The sequence below is a fragment of the Eleutherodactylus coqui genome, chromosome 12 (assembly GCF_035609145.1).
Source record: "Eleutherodactylus coqui strain aEleCoq1 chromosome 12, aEleCoq1.hap1, whole genome shotgun sequence".
Taxonomy (NCBI): domain Eukaryota; kingdom Metazoa; phylum Chordata; class Amphibia; order Anura; family Eleutherodactylidae; genus Eleutherodactylus; species Eleutherodactylus coqui.
The window spans coordinates 73,914,877-73,937,823 of NC_089848.1; the positions used below are offsets into that span (position 1 = coordinate 73,914,877).

General features: G+C 45.5%; 2 protein-coding genes across 2 annotated transcripts in view; both read right to left on the minus strand.

The window, feature by feature from the left end:
• PTH1R (parathyroid hormone 1 receptor) overlaps positions 1-8,644 on the minus strand; it is a 210,624-nt gene extending 201,980 nt beyond the window's left edge. The window contains exon 1 of the mRNA XM_066584858.1: positions 7,129-8,644. Coding sequence (XP_066440955.1) covers positions 7,129-7,206 — 78 coding nt within the window. The 5' untranslated portion in view covers positions 7,207-8,644. The remainder of the gene's footprint in view (positions 1-7,128) is intronic.
• Positions 1-22,947, minus strand: part of ALS2CL (ALS2 C-terminal like) — a 703,387-nt gene that overhangs the window by 465,199 nt on the left and 215,241 nt on the right. The window lies entirely within an intron of this gene.

Genomic DNA, 22,947 nt, shown 5'->3' on the forward strand with positions numbered 1-22,947 from the left:
GTAACCCCTGGGCATCTGTTATGTCACTGTTACCTCTAAACTACCCTAGTCCACCCGGGATACTATTTATTAACCCCTCCCCACCCAAGTCCACCAGGGATACTATTTATTAACCCCTCCCCACCCTAGACTACCAGGGATAATATTTATGAACTCCTTATCACCCTAGACCAGCAGGGATACTATTTATTAACCCCTAACCCCCCTTGGCCAGAAGGGAAAATATTTAGGGTTTTTCTGGGATTTCAGTATTGACTATGTAGCCTTAGGATAGGTCATCAATATCTAATTAGTGAGCCTCCTGCTGATTAGCCGTTTGTAAAGACCGAGCGCCAGGACCTCTTCTCAGGCAGGTGACATCAGGTTCATTCGTCACATGGCCTGAGAAAAGCCCAGTCCCATGGAATTCAGTTGCCATACCAGGCACGACCACTAAGAAATGTATGGCGCTGTGCTTGCTATACGGTGAAGATGCTATGACGCCTGTTCCTAGCCACCTCTCAATTCATTTGAAGCCTGGATGATGTGGCCAATAGCTTGCAAACCAGCTGGGATGGGGCTGGGGGGGGGGGGGGTCTTAATTCTCAAATTAGGTGTTGGTCCCAGATTTGGGACACACGTCTATCAGACATATCCTATCTGACATGGAATGATCCTTTACAGTAGTTGTACCAGGATCATGCATTATCCCCCAGACCTCCATTGATCGTGTGTCCCCCGTCCCCCTCAGTGCTGGGTTACTGCACCCCTCGAAGTGAGGAGACGGCATAGATGCCTGGTCGCACAAGCGTGCTGTTGCTCCATTCACTCTCAGTGGGACTGCTGGAGATAGCCGAGCTGTAAGCGTTCAGGGATTTCCGTCAGCTCCCTGGAAATGAATGGGGCGGTGGTCCTGCATGCTTGGTCAGCGCTCCATTCATTCGGACATCAATGTGGGGGATGAAGCGACACGGAGCTCCCATTCTGGAGATTGGTGGGGGTCTCAGTGGTCTCTCTGTACATTCAGAGCATCACGCCAGCTATATTGTTTTATATAATATGCTTCTATGTCACCCAGCTTTCCTGAAGTCATGGATGGCAAATCCGCCTAGTGATGCGGTGATAGGAGAATGGGAGGAAGTATTAATGGAAAACTAATCAAAGCTACCATTCAGGTGTTTGACCAAGCAGGGTGGCAACATCTGTGGTAGTTACACAGCAAGGTACATGTTGTGTTGCATAGGACTGCAGGTATGGGTGCTTTTACATGGGCAGTTAATCTGCTCATGGTAACAAGAGCCAACCCCCAATGAGCATGTCAATTGCTACTCGTCAATTCTGGTTACAGGGATGACAAACAATTCTTAATAGGATCATGTCTTCCCAATAGAGATTGTTAGCATTGGCAGCACATGTGTCCATTTACACAGAAGAATGTGCTGCCAACCAGCAAGCATGCCCCATTCTTCATCAGCTGATCACTGGCATATTCGCACTGGCATATGAATGTTCACATGCAGGTTGCTACCCAATTATCAGCCCATGTAAAAAGGGATTATCGCCTACTACATTATCTGTACTCAGAGAGTTAGCACTGTGTTATCTCTGTTGTTACATGGGACTGCAGGTAACATCTACTACAATACATCATCTGTACTCAGAGAGATATTCCTGTGTTATCAGTGGTGTTACATAGCACTGCAGGTAACATCTACTACATTATCTCTTCTCAGAGAGTTAGCACTGTGTTATCTCTGCTGTTACATAGGACTGCAGGTAACATCTACTATAATACATCATCTGTACTGAGAGAGATATTCCTGTGTTATCAGGGGTGTTACATAGCACTGCAGGTAACATCTACTACATTATCTGTACTCAGAGAGTCAGCACTGTGTTATCTCTGCTGTTACATAGGACTGCAGGTAACATCTACTACAATACATCATCTGTACTGAGAGAGATATTCCTGTGTTATCAGGGGTTGTACATAGCACTGCAGGTAACATCTACATTATCTGTTCTCAGAGAGTTAGCACTGTGTTGTCTGTGGTGTTACATGGGGCTGCAGGTAACATCTACTGCAGTGCATTATCTGTAGTCTGAGAGATATGCACCTGTGTTTTTAGTGATGTTGCATGGGACTGCAGGTAACATCTACTGCATTATCTTTACTCAGAGAGTTATCACTGTGTTATTTCTGGTGTTACATAGCACTGCAGGTAACATCTATTACATTATCTTTACTTAGAGAGAGTTATCACTGTGTGTTATCTGTGGTGTTACATAGGACTGCAGGTTGCATCTACTACATTATCTGTACTCAGACAGTGATTGCAGTTAGCATGCTGCACAGTGAAGTGTGTTAAATAACAAATCCAGCTCTGCTGCATCTGCGTATTTCTTCCCAGTTGAAGGATATGTCATACAGCATATCTCCAGCTGAAGTCCCATTGAATACAGAGCAGTACAGCACCCAGCGCTGCAGATCACAGGGAGATCACAGGGCTCTGATGACTGTAAGCTCTTCAGTCCAGATCTAGATATGGCATCTATTGGTGCTTTCCCACTGGCCAGTTGTAGACTGCTGATCAACAAACATGTCAATCAGTGGTGATCACTGTCATTTATATGGAGGCAAGTGTTCCTTAATGCAGTCTTTGGTCCCCATACAACAATCATTGGTCCCTGACACATTGCCCCGTTCACATGGGAAGATGTACAGCCGACCAGGGAGCAGGTTTATGCTTGTTAAAGAGCCACTATCAGCCAATGTCTGAACTCACACTTGTTTGTCAGAATCATAGAATGGTAGAGATGGAAGGGACCCCCAGGGTCATCGGGTCCGACCCCCTGCTCAGTGCAGGATCACTAAATCATCCCAGACAGATGTCTGTCCAGCCTCTGTTATCGTTGTCCCTTTTAAATCGCCTGATGATCGCATGAACATTCTTGCCTGATAATCGGGCATGTAAGGGGTTATATCCAGGTTACACGGCACTGAACGACCTTTCGCCCTCACAGTGTTCTGTAGTGAAACTTTAACATGAAGTGCATACCAACTCTGCATAGAAGTTTGTGTCACTCCTATTTCTTCATAGATTGTTAGCTCTTGGGAGCAAAGACCTCGCTGCCATTGCTTGAAATGTTGGCTACTTTGCTACTCTGTAATGTTGGTTTTATGTATCCATGTCCCCCTGAATTGTAAAGCACTGTGGTGGAATATGTTGGCGCTATATACAGATTATTATATATTGTTATTGGAGAGGGGGGCATTTACTTTTACTGTATCACAACCTTGTATTCAGAAGAGCTCAGAATGGGAGTGACCTCAATACACTAGAGGGAAACTGACAGAGCTCCCCAGCATGTCACTATAACCTGTGGACTCTGATGACCTTCAGAACTACAAGTCCCAGCATTCCTCACCATAGTTGGAATCCCATGTGTCATTGCTTGGGTCATCTGCTGTTGGGGAACTAGAAGTAGCAGCATTCAGCCTGGTTGTTGCAGGGATCTGTAGTTCTGTCATAAGGAATCCTTCACACGAGCATGTTATTCTGCGCATGGGATTTGCGCACAGAATCCGCTGTACCAATCTGCCATAGGCTCCCGTGCTGCCAAACACACTTATTTCGCGAAATGCGTGTGCAATAAAGATCGCAACATGTTCTATCTTGGCACGTATTACGGACGCATACATGCCAAGATGGTGCATGGCAATCAGTGGACCGCTGTCATTAAGTACTTGCTGCATGCCATGCGACTGTCACATGCAAGAGACGTGCAGTAAATTACGCTCGTGTGTAGCCGCCGTAACTGCTATATAAAACGCACATTGCTTACCACTGACCTCCCAAGGAAGGCTAAAAACAACCCAAATTGATCCATTTTGGCTTCTGACGGTAGAGTTTGCTGCAGTTTGCCGCACTCCAACAGCTGTTAGGCTGCAGATTGTCCAAAGCTGTGCTTGCTGAGACCTATAGTCCTTCTCCAGCTATAGGTGTATTCACACAGGTGAGTGCTATACTGTTTGGAGACTCAGACCGATATTGCACTTGCAAATCTGCGATTGCGATGCGTTTTGTGACAAACATGCATCCCATCTCTGCGCCTGCGATTATTATGTTCATGCGTGTTTTTCACACGCATGGAAGTCACATGCTTTGTGAATAGTAAAAATAGAAAAATCGCATCACACTTGCATGAAAACCGCAATTACATGTGAGTGCAATGCAATTTTTTCAGGCTCAAATAGGAAATAATGGGTGATTCTTAAATACGAATCGCCCAAAAATAAGACATGCTGCGATTCTTCTATCTTGGACCATCGGCCCGAGAGAAAGATCACTCATGTGCATAAACACATTGAAATTAATGTGTTCTTTTTACGCGCGAGTTCCGTCCAAATCGCAATTGGACGGAACTCGTGCGTGAATGCTCCCTAATAAGACATTGTTGAGCTTGGGCTGATAGTACTTGCTGGGACCTGTAGTTCCCCTCCAGGTAATAATGATACCAGTTCCCTGCAATTTGTATCAGAGCTGGGAGATTTCTCAGGATGTGAGCCTCATCCCTCTCAGCTCCAGACATGGCGATGAAGGGGTGGACGTCCTGCGTCTATAAAGTCAACAGGTAAATATTTTATGTCTTTATTAACTGCATGACAAGCAGGTGCAAAACAGCAGCACATCATGGAGAGTGAGATATAGGGAGGTGTGAGCACATCAATCCGGAACAGCAAACAGATCAATCCTGCCCTTAATTTACAGCAGTCAATAAAAGTGACAGTGAGCTGGAAGATCCAGACTCCCGATTACCCAGAGGCAGGGGGGCTGCCACTCACTATTTATATGGACTTTACTCCCCAGAGCTGTGTGCAAAGGGCAACATGTCCATCACGTTCACCTCACCCCTGGGTCACCTGGACATAACTGAACTCCAGGGGCTCCATATAACAACTATGCACAAAATAGCTTGCATGGCTCTATAATTGTATCCAGAGAGTTACGCTAGCTTCACCATGACGTATTTGCGCGCACAATACGCAGAGAATAGAACCCATTGATTTTAATGGGTTTGTTCACATGCGAGAATTTACCAGTGCATTATGGTTGCACCAAAAAAAATATTTTTCTGTGCACCAAAGGTCTCCGTAGATCTCAATGGAGGTGTGCAAATGCATGTGCAATACGCAAGGAGATGCGTGAAAAAGAACACATCTGGACCTCATTAGCCATTTCATTCGGTGCATCTTTATTTGCCGTGTGCAAATGAATATGCCCGGCAAGCGCAAAAACTAGAGTAAAATATGCCGATGTAACAGTTAGGCTGGCTTCACTCAAGTGTATGCAGAGTTGCGCGCACCTAAGCGCAACGTTTTTACACTATGTACTTTTTTGCACGCATATCGGCGTATTTTACTGTAGTTTTTCTGCCTGCAGGCCACGTTTATTTGCATGTGGGACACAGAGACGCACCAATTGAAATTGCTAATTCATCTAATGAGGTATAGATGTGTTCATTTTCCAGCGGAATTACGTAGCGATTTATGCATCTCCTTACGTATTGCACGCATATTTGCGCACACCCTATTGACTTCTATGGGAACCTTTGTTGCGCAAAAAATAGAACACTTCTATTTTTTTTTGCGTTGCCAAAATGTGCGCGTTAAATACGGAAATGTGTATGGGCCCAGTGAAATCAATGGGTTCCATTCTCTGCGTATTGCATGTGAAAATATGCATGCAAACGCATCTATGCGAAGCTGGCCTTAGGTGTGTTGACACGGGCGAGTTTCAGGAGCAAGTTCCATCCAATTGCAATATGAACAGAACTCACACGTCTAAAGAACCTATTTATTTCTATCTGTTTAGGGCTCAGTCACACGGGCGTTTGTACGCGCGTATCAGCGGCGATACGCGTGGATTTCCGCGCGGAAAAACGTCTGCACCGCAGTTGTCTGCACCTGTCAAAAAAAGAACATATGGGTGGTAATGGAGCTAGTCATGCAGATTTTCGTCCGCACGCAATGCGTGCATTTTTCCACGTGGAAATACGTGCGGATCGCCGCCCATGTGACTGAGCCCATAAACTGTGTTCCCCTGTGACATTTTTTGTTGCGGGTTTCACCCATGATTAAAACAACTGTGTCAAAAATCCACATGCCTTTTGTTTTAAACCACATATATTAAAAACGGAATGGATTTTTTAACAATAAATGAGGTCTATCGAGGAGCAACCGCAATTTAAAACATCAACAAAAAACTCCACATGTGAACACAGCCTTATTCACATGAGCTAATTTTCTCTAGAATCGATGGTCCGATATAGAAAAATCGTAGTGTGTCCTATTTGGGGTAATTCATGTCCCAGAATCGCCCAATATTTCCTATGGAGCGTGGAAAAATTGCATTGCGCTCACATGCAACGTGATTGCATGCAAGCGCGATGCACTTTTTACCATATTAACTATTGGAAGCACATGTGATTTTTCCACATTCGTGAATATCGCGAGTTTTTTCCATAGTAAAGATTTTTAAAACGCGTTGCTCTCACATGAAATCCCATCTACATGTAAGCGCGATGGCATTTTTTTTTGGTCGCATAGGACAAATATGGGACATATTGCAATTTTTCTATCTCGCAGTATCACTGTGTGCCAAAAATCATCCATGTAAATACATGCATTGCAAATAATGGGTTTTTTTCACGTGCGCAATCTGTGCATATCGCAACGCACAGAAACTGTGAATGAAAATTGCCCATGTAAAGACAATGTAGATGGAGGAATTCCTAGATACAGGATACACAGGGCAAAAAGAATCACCCTATGGGGCTCCAAAACATGGAGTCACCCCTCAGTAAAAGGAGAGGAAAGACTGGATTCCCCTGAGGGTGTAAACAACAAGATCAAACAGTGCAAATCTATAAATCCCCCTGAAAAAGCAGCCAGTACAGGAAGTTCTAACATCCGATGTAACAATCAGCTGCTACAATGTTGCAAAAAAACTGTTACAATGAATGCACAAACTATAAACAAATAAAGAATGCAAACCCCAAGGCGAGGACTCGTAGTTCTATGGCATTTCAAGTTATACTGGGCACTCTCTGGCTATTAAAGGGTTAATGCAATACAGGAAGACTTACCAGTGCACAGACACAAGTTAGCAGTGAACAGCAGACGATGGAAGCAAGACTGGTCCACACCACCAGAGATGGTCCCATATCCAAGAGGCTCTGGCTGCATCCAAAATACCAGGCAGAGATCAGATCACACCTATCCCAGGAGGCTCACTGCCGGGATGCCCAGCTGGCAGCCCCACCTGAAGCCATTGTGGGGCACCAGTCAGTGGGAGCCTGGCTGCTGCGGGGTGCAGTCCTCATCCATGTGCTCCGGAGTAAAGTACTAGGGGGAAGGGGCAGCACGGGGGTTGGGGGTATGGAGCTGCAATCAATATTTACACTGAAATCCCATGACAGAGAATGCAGATGCCAGGCGATGCCAGGTCAAAGGGCTGCAGTGTGTGTAGAGCCGGGCACTCAGCACCAGGAGGACATCGGGCTGTTTACTTTCCTGGAGCCAAAGTTTCTCCTGTGTAGAGTTCAAGTCCCCTGTAACAGAAGGAAGTGCACCATCCTTCAGAGCTGAAATCCCGATCCCTGGAGATGGTCACAGCAGATCTATAGAGAAATACAATCTGCTACAATGCAATTCTGCACTTCTGCTCCGATGTCGGGACAGATGAGGTTTCTCTGCAGATTGATGTGATCTCAGGACATGTGGCTTCCTGATAATCAGGATCTGATCTGGTGAGATGTCCTTGTGCCTCTCTGAAAGGTGATTACCAACTTTTCTCTCGAAATGTGATCTCCAGCATTTCAGATCTGCATCCCATGCCCGATGTGATTGATGACCGAGCAGATTCAATTGAGATCTCAGCAGTCTGTTGGAGACAATGTGATGCCAGAGGAGAGGGATCACCTCATCTCTACACGCAGGATCTATTCCTCTGTAGCTTGAGAATCACTTCTGGGTGTATGATAGTCACTGACTATGACTGAAGTCTCAGCTCCCAGACTGTCACCATGAAGTCAGCAGAAGAACATGCAAGAGGCTTCCCCCAGGGTGGTGGAGTCAGAGGATGATTGACAGGCGAAGTATCCTGAGTGGATGAATGTCAGGCTAAGGATCCTCAGAGGATGGTTGTCAGGCTGGGGTTGTCAGTGTATAAAAGTCAGGATGGAAGTGCTCAGTGGAAGTGGAAGATTGTCAGACTGGGGGTCCTCAGTGGGTCACTGACAGGCTGGGGGTCATCAGTGGATGATTGGAAGGCTGAGAATCTTCAATGGATCACTGTCAGGCTGGGGGTCCTCAGTGGATAACTGGCAGGATGAGAATCTTCAGTGGATTACTGCTAAACTGGAGGTCCTGAGTGGATGTTTTCCAGGCTGGGGGTTCTCTCTGGGTGATGATGCCCGCAGGCTGCTCTGCTTGGAGTAGTAGTAGGGGTTGTTGCAGCAGTTGTTTGTAACTGGAGGAGCTGCAGGGGGAGAGCAGCAGGCTGTGAGCTGGCTCCTGTGCACTGAATAATAGCAGCCTTCAGCTCATGTTCTGGGAAGGGGAAGGAAGAGAGAGGCTCCCTCAGCCCTGTGCACACTCTCCTGCTCTCCAGTCAATGTGAGCCACTCACTCCTGGGGAGGAAGGTATTAAAGCCGCATGGTCAGGAGCCTATTGGTTACCCACAAACAGCCATGTGACTGCCAGCCACAGGGGGACATATTTACCCTCCAGTGTGCAGGGCTTATTATATCACACAGAGAGAGTGTTATTACAGTACGGTGGAAGCCGGAGCTGGAGCCCCTCCGTCCCCCTGATATTCCCTTCCAGATGTAGCCCAGAGATTCCTTCATATCCCTGCAGGCTTCACATAAAACCAGACCCTGTGTGCATATACTCAGAATCCACATCAAAACTCGCTGTACAAGAGCTTGCAATCTGATTTCTTCTACTAATGATTCTCATTATTAGTAAAGCGGTTGACCTTAGTTGTACGATAATAAAAACCACCTTTATTTAGCACATTTAGCACTTGATATTGAGTTCTGTCCCTGTTAGAACTCCATCTGTATTCACCATGTTTTTGGAATGTGGGAGGAAACTGGATTACCTGGAGGAAACCTACACAAACACAGGCAAAAAACATACAAACCCCATGTAGATGTTGTCCTTTAGGGGAATTTGAATCCAGAACCCCAGCACTACCAGGCAGAAGTGCTAACCACTGAGCCACCACGCTGGAATCTACAGTACAATGCTCTGTGTTTCGGTCAGGAGACAGCCGTAGTTAGGCAAAGACTCTTGTCCTCATTGCAGACGCATAAATGTGCACTTAAGGCTAGTTTCTCACAGGCGAGGGTGATATCGGGCCATGAATCAGTTCTGATATTGCCCTCGCCATCCATGTGAAAGCCCCATGGATGCAAGGCAGTATACAGGAAAAAGTCGCATATGTGTATGAACCCATTCAAAAGAATGGGGGTCATATTTGTGCGAGACTTGTCCGCCTCGCAATGCACAGATCTCACACGATTTTCTCGGCCGTGTGAAAATGGCCTAAGGCCGGGTGCACAATTCCCATGTGTGCAAGTTGCACCCGAGAGGTTTGGTTGTAACTCGCATCGGCCAGCACACAGACACCTATCCTTGTGTCGACCGAATACAGAGCATAGATATAGATTAGCATGTCACGTTTATCGTCCGCCATACGGACAGAAATAGGATACGTGATTAGCTTTTTCACGTGAGCCATCGGTACGCATGAAAGCACGTCAATCGGCATAGCCCCATAGGCTAAAATAGGGCTGTGTGCTGCCCATGAATTAACATGGACAGCACAGGGCTCCAAATATGCGAGAAACCGGAGGCCTAATAAAACCAACCTAATGCAACTTTGACAGAACCTAAAATAGTCCGCAGACAGTGGTTCCCTAATAGCAAACAAGGGTTTTCCCATTCACTTCTACTGAAGTGCAGCTGAAGCTGGGAAAGTTGCATGCACAACCGGCCTCTGCTGGCATTATAGTTGTGGGCATTGTAAATATTAGTGCCATCTGCCAAAGCCAATTAATTGTGTTGTATAAAGAGGGTACATAACTATATGGGGTGCAGAGGTAGCAGGTTCACTGGGGACCCAACAGACCCTCTGCCACATAAGAAGATACCAGTGTTATAACTGCTAGATAGGGGAATCTGTTACAGATTTAGCATTTGGGCTCAAAAGCTTCCGGTTATACCACTGTAAAGGGTTAATAAAGGCTTATGGCCCATATATGCTGCAGGGCGTATGTATTATTGATGCTCCAATCTGCTGTCTACACGACTGGCTGGCATGCTAACAAAAATTACCTGAGCTCACTGCTAATTCTTCTTGTTTTGAGGCATTGGCTTTGATGGGACTTGTAGTACTACACACACTTGGTTGTCCTTGGCTTTATTTTTGCATTTACATATTTTGGCCACTAGGGGCATCGTTCTGTCTATTTTGTATTTGAAAAGTACTTCGATTCTATTTTGTATACAGACAATATCAGTATTTCTACAAGTTACATTTAGTGTCGGCACCTTCTGGCACTAAAAAGTCTATTGTGCCAGGAGGAGGGGGCACATGAGCGTCTTGGTGCTTCTGATTGGCAGAGGGTTTTCAGGCTTTTTCATTAGCATGAACCACTGTGTTAAGAATGAAAATGAAGGTAAAGCCTTCAGACTATACACAAATGAATAAGAATTAGTTTCTGTTACATCTGAGTCGCTGGCCCCATTGCAGATCTAGCTGCATGCTGCACTATTTTGTCCAGAAAAATGCGAAAAGACGCAAAGGTAACCTGATGGACCCTTTTATAGTTCATGTCAATTGGGCACAGTTTGCGATTATCATGTTGGAGATCTGGCACCTCAGTCTTTTTCGTGTTTGGCACCAATGATGGAGCCAAACAACGGAAAAACATTGGTGACATTTATTAGACTACTTGCACCAGAATACTGATGTTAAAAAGACGCAGTTGTACTTGTGCAAAACTTTGCAACTTTTTTACCTTTTTTCTCCACTTCATTCCAGGGCATCCTTTACTTAGATCAGCATGTACACTGATATGCCAAATGTCATGGGACAGTAACTATTATTGTGTAGCATCCCCTCTAGACCTGCAAAGTGCAGCAACCTGACGTGGCATCTATTCCACAAGTGGACAGAATACATCTGAAGGGATGTTGAGCCATGTGGTCTGGCTAGGTATGTGGTATTTGTAGGTGCAGGATAGGTTAATTGACCTCTCCACCACAATCCACGAACATTCAATTGGATTCATGTTTGGCAAACGTGCCAGCCCCACCATTCATAGGAACTCTCCAGACATTCTCCTCAAACCAATTCTGGATAACTTTGGCTCAATGGTACGGAACACTATCTTGCTGGAATATACCATCGTTATGGGCGTCCATGAAGTCCATGAGGGCTGAAAATGGTCATCAAACACTGAAACATAGAGGGCACTGGTCAATATTGTGTTCAAGTGGACCAAATGCATGCCATGAGAACACACACCATGTCAGTATGGAACCACCACCAATCATTAAGTACCCATGGGCGGCCACCATGCTGTCCACTGTGGGTAGCAATGCCTTCTAGTTTTAAACCTAACACTGTGGATTGAGGAATGTTAAATGCCTACAACTTCAGAAATGGACTGTCCCATCTAGTTGGCACCCACTGTCACGCCTCACTCGAACTCCGATAATTCACTTTGCCCTACCATGAGCATGCAGGCCAGTGTTCACCCTCACTCACATGATAACAACTCACAACTTATAGAGGTATGTGGCTGTTCCCAAGCCGTCACCTGAGGTACCGCCACTTCATAATCAGTTTACATACTGCTATCCCATGATAAATTTAGGGGATAGTCACCTTGTGTACACAGCGACCGCCAGTGCACTGAGCGAGGGACCGCTCACCTGTAGCTCACCTAATAACCAAGCAACTATCGGTCGTATAAACAGGCAGTCATTCATCTATGAATGTGACCGAAACCCGCATTACGCTCGTGTGAATGAGCCCTAAGGGGCAGGATGTGTGTCCGGGCAAAGAGAGAACTAGAAGAAGCATCGTGTGTGACGGGCAGAGTGGACTACTAGGGGCATCTTGTGTGACGAAGGGAGGGAGGGGGGAGGAGAGAAATATAAGGGGGCACAAAAGCAGCATTCTGTGTGACAAGACAGCTGGAGAACCATTAGGGGCATCCTGTGTGATAGGGGAGGTGGACAGAAGCATGAAAGGACATCATGATACCCTTCCAGAGCCATGTCACAGGCCTCTCACTAGCCAAGCCAGGATCCTACTGCACATCGATGAGGGGCAAACACCCCAAAACAGCTGTCTGTGTATGGATTCTGGCTTGGTTTTCAATTCCCAATCATTGCTCTACAGACCTGTATAAAGGGTCAGGCATTGATTTGAAGAAATGTTGCCAATCCAACAGGTGGCGCTGCAGAGGAATTGTTCCATCTTCCTTATAGGGCATCCTGTGTGATGACGGGACAGAGGAGAGAATGAAGAGCTGTCTATAAGTAGGGGAACTATGAAAGGCATTCTGAATGATGGTGAGGGGGCAGAACCAGAAGGGGTTTCAACAGTTAGTGCAAAAAGAAGGGAATGATGGGGAGTAGTTTGTGTGAGAGGTGAGCAGTCTGTGAGAAAAGGTGGCATGGGGAGCAGTCTGTGTGAGATGACTTATTAGAAGTTGGACCCCAAGCTGAACTTTTGCACCAAGACAAATGAGCCTTTAGCTACCCCATAGTGGTACATAATGTCTTGCAGGGACTTATACTACAGCATACTGATATCTCCTCCTGTTATTCCCATATACATGGGTTAATAGTGGCATCTCTTCATTTAGAGCTGCAGATAGGATTTTAGCGGCTCACTTTGTAAGTAAAAGCCCTGTGTGGCGCAGAGTGTTAATGTGGTGAGTTCAATCCCCACATGGTTCAGGTAGCTGGCTCAAGGTTGACTCAGCCTTCCATCCTTCTGAGGTCGGTAAAATGAGTACCCAGTTCCCGGGGGCTACAGGACCCTCCCTGACTTGAGTGACAGTCATGTGACCGGCTGCACCCTTTACCCTGCACAGTCATGTCACATTAGCCGTAATGTTTAGGCTTTACACTAGCGTGACATGACTGTGCCGCGGACAGTGACATCACTATGATGTTATCGGCTAGTGACTAGCCTCTTGACATCAGGGTCATTTCACAGTCCACAGGCCGCATGTGGACCTCAGGCCGTATATTGAGCAGCCCTGGGATATCAGAAGCATAGAAACAGTGACCAGTCGCTAGTCTGCAGCTCCACTGTATCAGTAAGGCCTCTTTTCACACTGAGTTTGCATTGTCCATTTGCCGTAGATGGTGGGAAAGTTGGCGCATAAGTCAAACATTTTCATAGGTCCCCATTCACACAAGGGTTCCCTTTTGTCCTCCATTAGGCTGGCATATGCCAGTATAGCTTTCTTTTTACTGATTGGAATACTGCAGTCTGCTTCGCTATTCACTACAGGGGCATGCAGTTAAAGGAATGTATACAACATGGTATTTGTTTTTTTTTACTCGGTGCCTATGGGTGATGGATGCCACTGTATGCCTTTACAGTGGCATCTGTTGAAGCACGCGTCAGAGGTACATGCCGAGAGGCTTTCATAACATCTATCTCCGAATTATGCCTCTGGCAGAAATGACAATGCAAAAGGAAATTGCAAAACGCAGCGTGAAAGGGGCCTAAGGGCAGGTTCACACAGTGATTAATATAGCAGATTGGCATCGGACTATTCTGATACTGATCTGCCACATAATCCATGACAGAAGTTATTTTCATACGTTACACAACGGGTCACAGATTTATGTATACAGAAAACTCAATAAGAACTGAGAAATTCTGACAGCTCCTAAACTGACCTCTGATCTTCTGACTTAGGCCTCTTTCACACGGCCGTATGCGTTTTTACACTCGGCCGATCGCGGCTAGAAATCGCATGAATAAAGAATAGCCGCGATGGAGTCCCGATCTTAATTAGCATTTTCTCGTCCATTCCCACAGAGGCGGTTGTGGCATATCGGCGAAAAAATATGCTGCCGCACGGAAATCCCTTAATCCGCAGAAATCCCCGGAATAACTGCAAAGGGTTTAATAGAGGCAGCTGTCTCCTTTTCCCAGTGTTGGATGCAGCTAAACTCCCTCCCCCTCCCTTTTTTTAGCTCTCATAGACGTCTACGGGAACTTCCAGCGTATCTCGGCCAAAGATAGGGCAACTTTTCACGCGCCGTATAAAATCGGTCGCCGCTGTGCTATTTTTGCTCATCTGAATGAATACATTGGAATCTGATGCTTCAGATGGTCGCGATTTTTGGACGCAGCTACAACAGTTGCGGTTATACGGTCGTGTGAATAAGGCGTTACTCTGGACTCAGGGAATAGGTTAAAACAAATCTACATTAATTAAGAAAAGGATCCTCAATGACTCCGGTCAGGGGGACTTTTGCAAGAAGAAGAGCAAATGGCAATGGATCACCCACCATTACTCAGGTGCATCATATTGATCCCTAATGCAGAACTTTAATTTGATATGAAAAGATGTGCAAAGATGTGGCGGATCCCAAGAGAGTTGCAAGGTCAGTATCATACAGAGTGCAACTCCTCCCAACAAGCCTAGGAATCTTGCTCATAGATAGATAGTGTGTACAGTGTAGTGAAAGGGCCTCATAGTAAAAGTGAAAATACCGCAATCCCACATCAATGCCTTGACCTATGGCTACAGCCCTGCAGGAGAAAACCCCTGGCCAAGTGGAGCAACTTTCCAAAAGTACTGTCTGTTCCTCCCGCAGTCCCACTGTCTGTGTAATGCATATTATCATGGCAGGGACAACACTGTGGAATATACTGACACTATAGAAGCAATGAGAAATAAGTGAATAAATAGTACCGCAGCTGCAGTAAAGAGGCAGGAGGTAATGTTAGGCTCTGAAATCCTTCTGACCTATACATTAGTTTTGGGAACTGGAAACTGTGCTTGATTGAGGTGCAGTTTGGCTCCCAGGCCTTCCAGCTGCCAGTCCCCTGAGTCAAGCCTACTTATAGGGGAGATGCTGCCCTTATATCGGTTCTACATTGTAGCCTTTTTATTGGACTGGAACGTCCTGAAGAATCCTGAGTAACACTTAAAAAGCATTTTTAGAAAGCTAGTCCCCATATTGTATGATGGGAGTCACCCCTGCATGCAGTTCATTTTGGTTCAGCAGCGGGTGTGGACATGCTGGGTCACTGACTGATTTGGCTTTGGGCTACTCCTGCTGAGTTCTAAGGGGTCCCCTGGTTTTCACCCTTTAAGCCTTTTTTGAGGGATCTGCTCTTAGTTGCTGTGAAGCCTCCGGTCATTTCCCAGTACTAGTGTGAAGTGCAGTGACAGCTGACCCAGGCAGACATAAAGGTACCAAGTGTGTTCATGTAATATGGCAAATCAGACTATAGGTCAAGGCAGGCAATACCTAGTTGGTAAACAGGCTGAGGTTGGGAGAGGCAGAGTTTGGGAAAGCTGGGTATAAAGGCAAGGGTCAAAAATGTGTAGCAAGTAGCAATCAGGAACACCTTTGCTTGGAACACTAGGAACCTTTTGCTCAGGCGCCTTCCACTTAGGGAAGGTGCCTTAAATAACCCAGGAATGACTTGGATAGATTGGAGACATGAAAACTGTGAGAGCACTGACACTTTAAGAGACGAATTAAGTATGTACGCCCACCCTTTGAGCAGAGGCAGCAGTCGAAGGAATAGTGTGACATCTGCCATACAGAAGACGAGGCCAGGTGGATGCTGACGGCCCAGGGGAGGGGAAGATGAGAGAGAACACTGCCAGCAGTGGCCGGTGACCATAACATGTATGGAATATGGAGGTAGATATGAACATAGAAACGAGTAAGAAACATAGCAAGAGCAACATGACATCCTCCCCTGAAGCCGCTGTATTCCACTATGCCATGCTGGTTATAGGAAAGTCTTATTTGTTCCCATTCCTTCTCTTTCTGGATATGAAGGACATTGTGGCTCCCTCATTACTTTCTGTTCCACTACTTGTTAGTGTGGTGATACAGTAACAGGTAAAGTCCTATCCACAGGAAAGAAAAACAGGCAAGCTGATTTAGCCTCCCCCCCATGAACCCATAGAATATACCTAATGTAGCGTAGAGTGCTAAGGCAGCAGTGCAAAGCAGACCTGAAGGTTGCGAGTTCAATCCCTGCATGGTTCAGGTAGCTGGCTCAAGGTTGACTCAACCTTATATCCTTCCGAGGTCAGTAAAATGAGTACCCAGCTTGGTAGGAGGTAATAAATAATTTACCTGAAAGCACGGCAGAATAAGTTGGCGCTATACAAATAACAAGATTTATTTTTATTTATGTATATAATATACCTTCCTTTGTGTGAATTGTGGGAACACTGACATGAACCAAACAGGTACTTAATGCTTTGTCGCCTATTTGGTCTTTCTCTATGGTCTTCTAACAGTGCACCAGGTTGGGTTATGTGGTGATTTTGTCAGAGGGGATGCTCCAGTTTTACCAAAAAAAGTAATAGAAAAGTCCATGTCTATGATCTGGAACCCCGGGCACTCAACCAAGAGCTGCCAATTCCGTCCTGAGTGGGAGCTTCAAGGTCTTCAAAACTCAACAGAAGTTCATAGAAATCAATGGATGCAAAATTTGCAACAATGGATGAGAAGGTTCCATCTTCTGGGCTCAGATTTGATTTGGTTTCCATACAAAATTGTACTATTTTTGTAAATTAGTTTCAATGTTTATAATACCTATTTGATACATTTTAGCCTTTATCTCACAGGCTGTTCCTCAGTTATTACTATTCTAGAACAATTGTCCTAGAAGTTCTCATAAGGAATTCTGCAACTTGGAGGAAATCAGCCTCATCAAATAAACACATCCTGACATGTTTGTCCCTATCAACCATCCCAGTATCGGACATGACATCGTTACATCTGTCACCCACTTTGGGCATTGCCTTGTCTTTCGCATTGGTCTTGTGTTCCTTGTTGCCAGGGTGCAGCATATCTCTGTGGTCTACATCTGTCTTAGATTTAAAGGACATCTATACCTCACAGCTGATAACATTATGTAACCGCTTACATCATAGCACTGGAATGCTCTCCAGGAGATGCAACTGAAGGTCTCAGACGCGCTACATGAAGAACGTTGATTTATCTGTAGGATTTACCAGAATGTAGAATTTACTGTATGCGGAATACAACGGAGTCCTGTCAGCCCTCGCTGCGCTCAGACACGGTCGGGGCTTTCCATTGCAAAGATATTTCATTTTGATACAATTGCTTGTCAGAGTCGTTCACATCCAGTCAGGTAATTGATGGTGCGGCGCACGTCCACGCTGCGCCGCCGAGTCTCTAATGCTATCGATCCACACATGGAATTTACACTAAGGTCAGATATTTTACTGAATCCTAGACATTGACCTGACGTTTAGCATTTCGTGCATTAAATCCCTGGTGACTGCGCTTTCACTCAGCATTTTCCACGTGATGTATGAAGCTATTCATGTCCTTCGCATCTGTATGCACACAGGGCAGTTTGTAGTGGAAATGCATCTTGTACAGTACAAAATACATAAATGGAGGAAAAAAAAGGTCACGAAAAAAAAAACCCTACCCCGCAGTAGCAAATTGTAATCTGCCTCTCGGAAATATAGAGTTGCTACAAAAATGCATCATGTATCACAACATTTATTCTGTAGCTTTACACACTTTAACCCCTTAAGGACCATCAACTTTTTTCCCCCATTTTTGTTTTTTCCTCCCCCCTTTTAAAAAAATCCTGACTCTTTTATTCAATCATCAACGTAGCTGTATCAGGGCTTGTTTTTTTCACGACGAGTTGGTACTCTTTAACCCCTTAATGACGCGGCGCCTTTTGTCTTTTTCCATTTTCATTTTTTCCTCTCCCCCCCCTTTAAAAAACTCCTTTATTTATCCATCGACGTCGCTGTATGAGGGCTTGTTTTTTGCCGGACGAGTTGTAGTTTTTAATGGTGCTATTTAAAGTACCATATAATGTACTGAAAAACTTTTAAAAAATTCTAAGTGGAGTAAAATGAAAAACAAAATGACATTTCGCCATCTTTCGGTGCGTCTTGTTTCTACGGCGCACAAACTGCAACAAAAGTGACATGATAACTTTATTCTATGGGTCAGTACGATTACTACGATACCAAACTTGTATAGGTTTTTTTTTTTTTTTTACTAAACTACTCTTTTTTTTCAAAGACATTTAATTTTTTTTCAATTATTTTCTGCGGTCATTTTGTGTGCGCAATAACTTTTTTATTTTCAGAGGGCCCCCGGCTGCCATGACACCTGCACGGCTCCCCTGATCCCACCGCAGGGGGGCCTTGCGGGACCCCCGAACATCGTTCGGGGGATTTAAATGCCGCTGTCAGAATTGACAGTGGCATTTAAAGGCTTAATAGCCGCGATCGGCCGAACAACCGATAGCGGCTATTTCCCGCGGGTGTCAGCTGTTAGAAACAGCTGATGCCTGCACTGTATGAAGAGAGGTTTTATTTTGTTTCAAAGACATTTAATTTTTTTAAATTATTTTCTGCTGCCCTCTTCTGACAGCTATAACTTAGTTGTGCGAGGGCTCATTTTGTGCGTGACATCCTGCAGTTTGTGTTAGTACTATTTTGGAATACATACGACTTTTTGATCACCTATTATATTTTTTCTTGGAGACAGGGGGACCAAAAAAGCACAAGTCTGGCGTTCTTAATTTTATTTGTCTGTCGACGTTCAGCGCACGGAGAAAAATAATGCATTACCTCGATAGATCAGACTTTTATGGACGCAGCGATACCACATGTATTTTTGTTTTATTATTTAGATTCTTTGATTATAAATATGGCAAAAGGTTTTGTTTTTACTGTTATTACCTTTTTTTTAAATAATTAGTAAAACTTTTTTGAACTTAATTTTTACTTATTTTTTTAGTCTCCGAGGGAACAAGAACTTGCGATACTTTGATCGCTCCTGCAGTAAGATGTAATGCCGTAGCATTACATCATACTGTGTTCTAACAGGCATTCTATCAATCCATGTCTCGGGTTGCTAGTAAGATAGCCCTGGGGCCTTTCAAAAGGCCCCCGGCTGCCATGACAACTGCACGCATATTACCGTATTACTCCCCACTTCTACACGAGCCAACCTAAACAACCAATCACCGTGAACCAGCCAAACCAAATAACCAATCACCGTGAATCAGAAAACTCAAATAACCAATCACCGGGAATGAGTAAATCCAAACAACCAATCAGGTTGCGAATGGTGTGCATTTGGGGAGTAATATAGATATGTGCCACCTGCACAGCTCCCTGTGAGCTCATTGCGGGGGGCCATACGGGACCCCCAAATATCAGGGGATTTAAATGCGACTGTCAGAATTGACAGTGCCATTTAAAGGGTTAATAGCTCCGATGAGCCACGCAACTTATCAGAGCTGTTGCAGGCGGTTGCTGACTGTAAAAAACAGCTAGCGGCCAGGTTGATGTCAATGGTTTTTGTTTTCAGTATTGGGACTCTCTTATGTTAATACTACTTGTGAGAAAAGATATGGCAGGACCGGTCTTCTGGCTTTTCTTTTTAATAGGGCGAAGTCTGAATGGTCAAAAAACAAAACACTGGTTTATACGCTAATACGTCATACGCTAATACGCTTTATAGCAGTGAGTGTATTAGTGTATGAGGCCGTCTGTTTAAGACCTAAGGCTGCTTTCACATCTGTGTCGGGGTTGCATTTTCCTGCTCCGTTATGGGAGCAGGAAAGGCGAATCCCCTCGCCGTACGGACCCATCTTATGACGGAACTAACAGACTATAAAGGGGGCCGTTCAGTTTCCGTTCAGCTGACCGGCTTTTTACCTGGACAAGAAAGTCCTGCGTGCGGGAAGTTCCTAACGCAGATGTGAAAGAAGCCTAAATATAGTTACGATGACTCAAAAGTTTCCAGTAATCCAGCACCTCAATGGTCACGGCGAATGCTGAATCAAGAGTGCGTCTGTAAATGCTTCGCACTATTTACCCATCATCACACCTTCTACTTCTGTCACCCCCAGATCTGCTGCCACTGCAGAGCATTGTGGGAAACATTACTTTTCTCTAGGTCAGACTGATGGGAAAACTTGATGGGAAAACTTCCAAATAATATTTGCACCACTTTTAGCCCAAACTTCAGCACAAATTAATGCAGAGGAGTGTGTAATAAAAAAATTGCTCCACATTAAATTTTTTTGCAAAAAGTTAAAAAAAAAAAAAAAACTGAAGTGGGTGTGGCTTATACTAAAGGAGTGTGGCTAATCATTTAGGCTGTGTCCATGTTTTTTGGCTACAGTGTGGCTTTTGCTGTAGTCTTCCATAGTTATGGCAAAACTCTTGTATTTTACTTCAGTTTTAGAAAACCGTGGCAACTACCACACTGCAGGCACAATGCATAAGCCCAACCGTGGGCACATTTAGGAATGCTACAAAATTCTGACTTTAGAACAGTCTAAATGTTGAATGGAAAGTGTGATTCATTACGAAAAAGTAACTTTCATTTTAATTCGTTAAAATAAGCTCGGTACTGCGCACAAAACACAGAGAATAGAACCCATTGGTTTCAATGGGTTCATTCTCAGAAGTGTATTCTGCGCACGCGGAAATAGAAGTAGGACCTGCCCTATTTTCCCTGCACTTGCGCAGCAGAAGCCCCCATAGAGGTCTATAGGATGTGCGCAAATACGCAAGGGGATGCGTGAAACACTTCGTAAAACGTCTGGACTCATCAGGGGACCAATAGACTGGATAAGACTCTGAATGTCTCAAAAACTATAGGATAATGTCGGAATAAAAAAATGCTACTGCAACAGGTCCAAGTGAGTAATATGAACAAACAGCTACTCTGTAACCCGCGTATCGCAGCCAAAACTGAGAAAACTTGCATATAGTGAATCAATACATATAGAGCAAGAGCGTGTACGGCAGCTAGAAAGCATGCAGTCCAATCGTGCTTGCCAATATGTGTTTTTCATTAAAAATCGCATAGCTTCTGTGACATTGCGATTTTCGCGCGTGTGATAGGATCGCAAGTGTTTCCCTTTGACTTCAATGGGAAACTTTACAAGCACATCCCACAGTATGCGAGTGACATGCGATGTCTTTCAAGGTCCTATTAAAAACAATGGGTAGGGCCCTCCGAGGGAACGCCCAGAGGTAGAACATACTGTGATTTATTTTTTCCTTACAGCATCGCTCGTGTGAATGAAGCCATTCAAAAGAATGGAGTTCATATTTGTGCGAGTTTTCTGCGCAACACATCATGCAAGAATAATGTTTGTGTGAATGCGCCCTTAGGCCTTAGGCCTCCTTCCCACGAGCGTGACGGGCTCCGCAGCGTAATATTCCGCTGTGAAGCCCGTCACGGCGCCCCCCAGAGCCCCTATACTTACCTGCGGGAGATAGCGTGAAATCGCTTCCCCGCCCACCGCCGCGCGTCACCGCCCGTCACCGCCCACCACCGCCGCGTCACCGAGCGTGTCACGTGACGCGGCCGGCCGCGTCACGTGACGCGGCCGGACCGCGTCATTTGGCGTCATATGACGCTCGGCGGTGGGCGGGAAAGCGTTTTTTCACGCTATCTCCCGCTGGTTACAGCGGGAGATAGCGTGAATGGACGGCTTCCATTGACTGCAATGGAAGCCGTCAGTGCGTACAGCCCGTCCTCACCCGCAGAAAATAGAGCATGCTGCGGGTGAGGACGGGAGAAATCGCGGTGCGTAATTCCGCGGTGGAATTACGCATCGTGAGCATGGAGCTATTAGGTTCAATAGAACCTAATAGCTGCGTGCAACGCAGCGGATTTTCGCCGCGAATTACGCGGCGGAAATCCGTTCGTGGGAAGGAGGCCTTAGTCACACGGGCGTTTTTTCACGCGATTTGCGCATCGCATGACGGATGCGCATGCGCAAATCGCGTGACCGGCGCGGAAAAATCGGCCCAAAAATCGCCCGAAAATCTGCTCCTAGCCGCGTTTCATTAGAAACGGGCCGGAGCTGTCCAGCGCATTGCATTCAATGGAGCCGGCAATACAGCGGCTCCATTGAATGCAAGCGCTGCGGGCGAGTGTGGGATGAATTGTCGGGAAGGGGTTAAATATATAACCCCTTACCTGCAATGCATCCTTAAGTGTGAAAAAATAAAAAAAAAGGATGTACTCACCTGCTCCCGGCAGCTGGAGATCCCGGCGGTCGGCCTGCAGTGGGTGTGAAGGAGGTGTGACTCAGGCTTGCCCCTGATTGGCTCAGCGCTGAGCCAATCAGAAGCAAGTCTCAGTCACACCCATTCATGAATTCATGAATGGGTGTGACTGAGATCAGCCTCTGATTGGCTCAGGCTGAGCCAATCAGGGGCAAGCCTGAGTCACACCTCCTTCACACCCACTGCAGGCCGACCGCCGGGATCTCCAGCTGCCGGGAGCTGGTGAGTACATCCTTTTTTTTTATTTTTTCACATTTAAGGATGCATTGCAGGTAAGGGGTTATATATTTAACCCCTTACCGACAATTCATCCCGCGCACGCCGGCAGCCCATTGCTTTCAATGGAGCGGCTGTATTGCCGCTCCATTGAATTCAATGGGCAAACATCGTTCTTCTCTGCCACAGCTGTTACAGCTGTGGCAGAGAAGAATGATTTGTCTTCTGTATGTTCTCAATGGGGTCGGCGCTGCTGCCGCCGGCCCCGTTGAGCGCATATAGAGAAGAGAACAGGAATCGCAGATCGCAGATAGGTGCGATCTGCGATTTCTGTTCTCTAATTT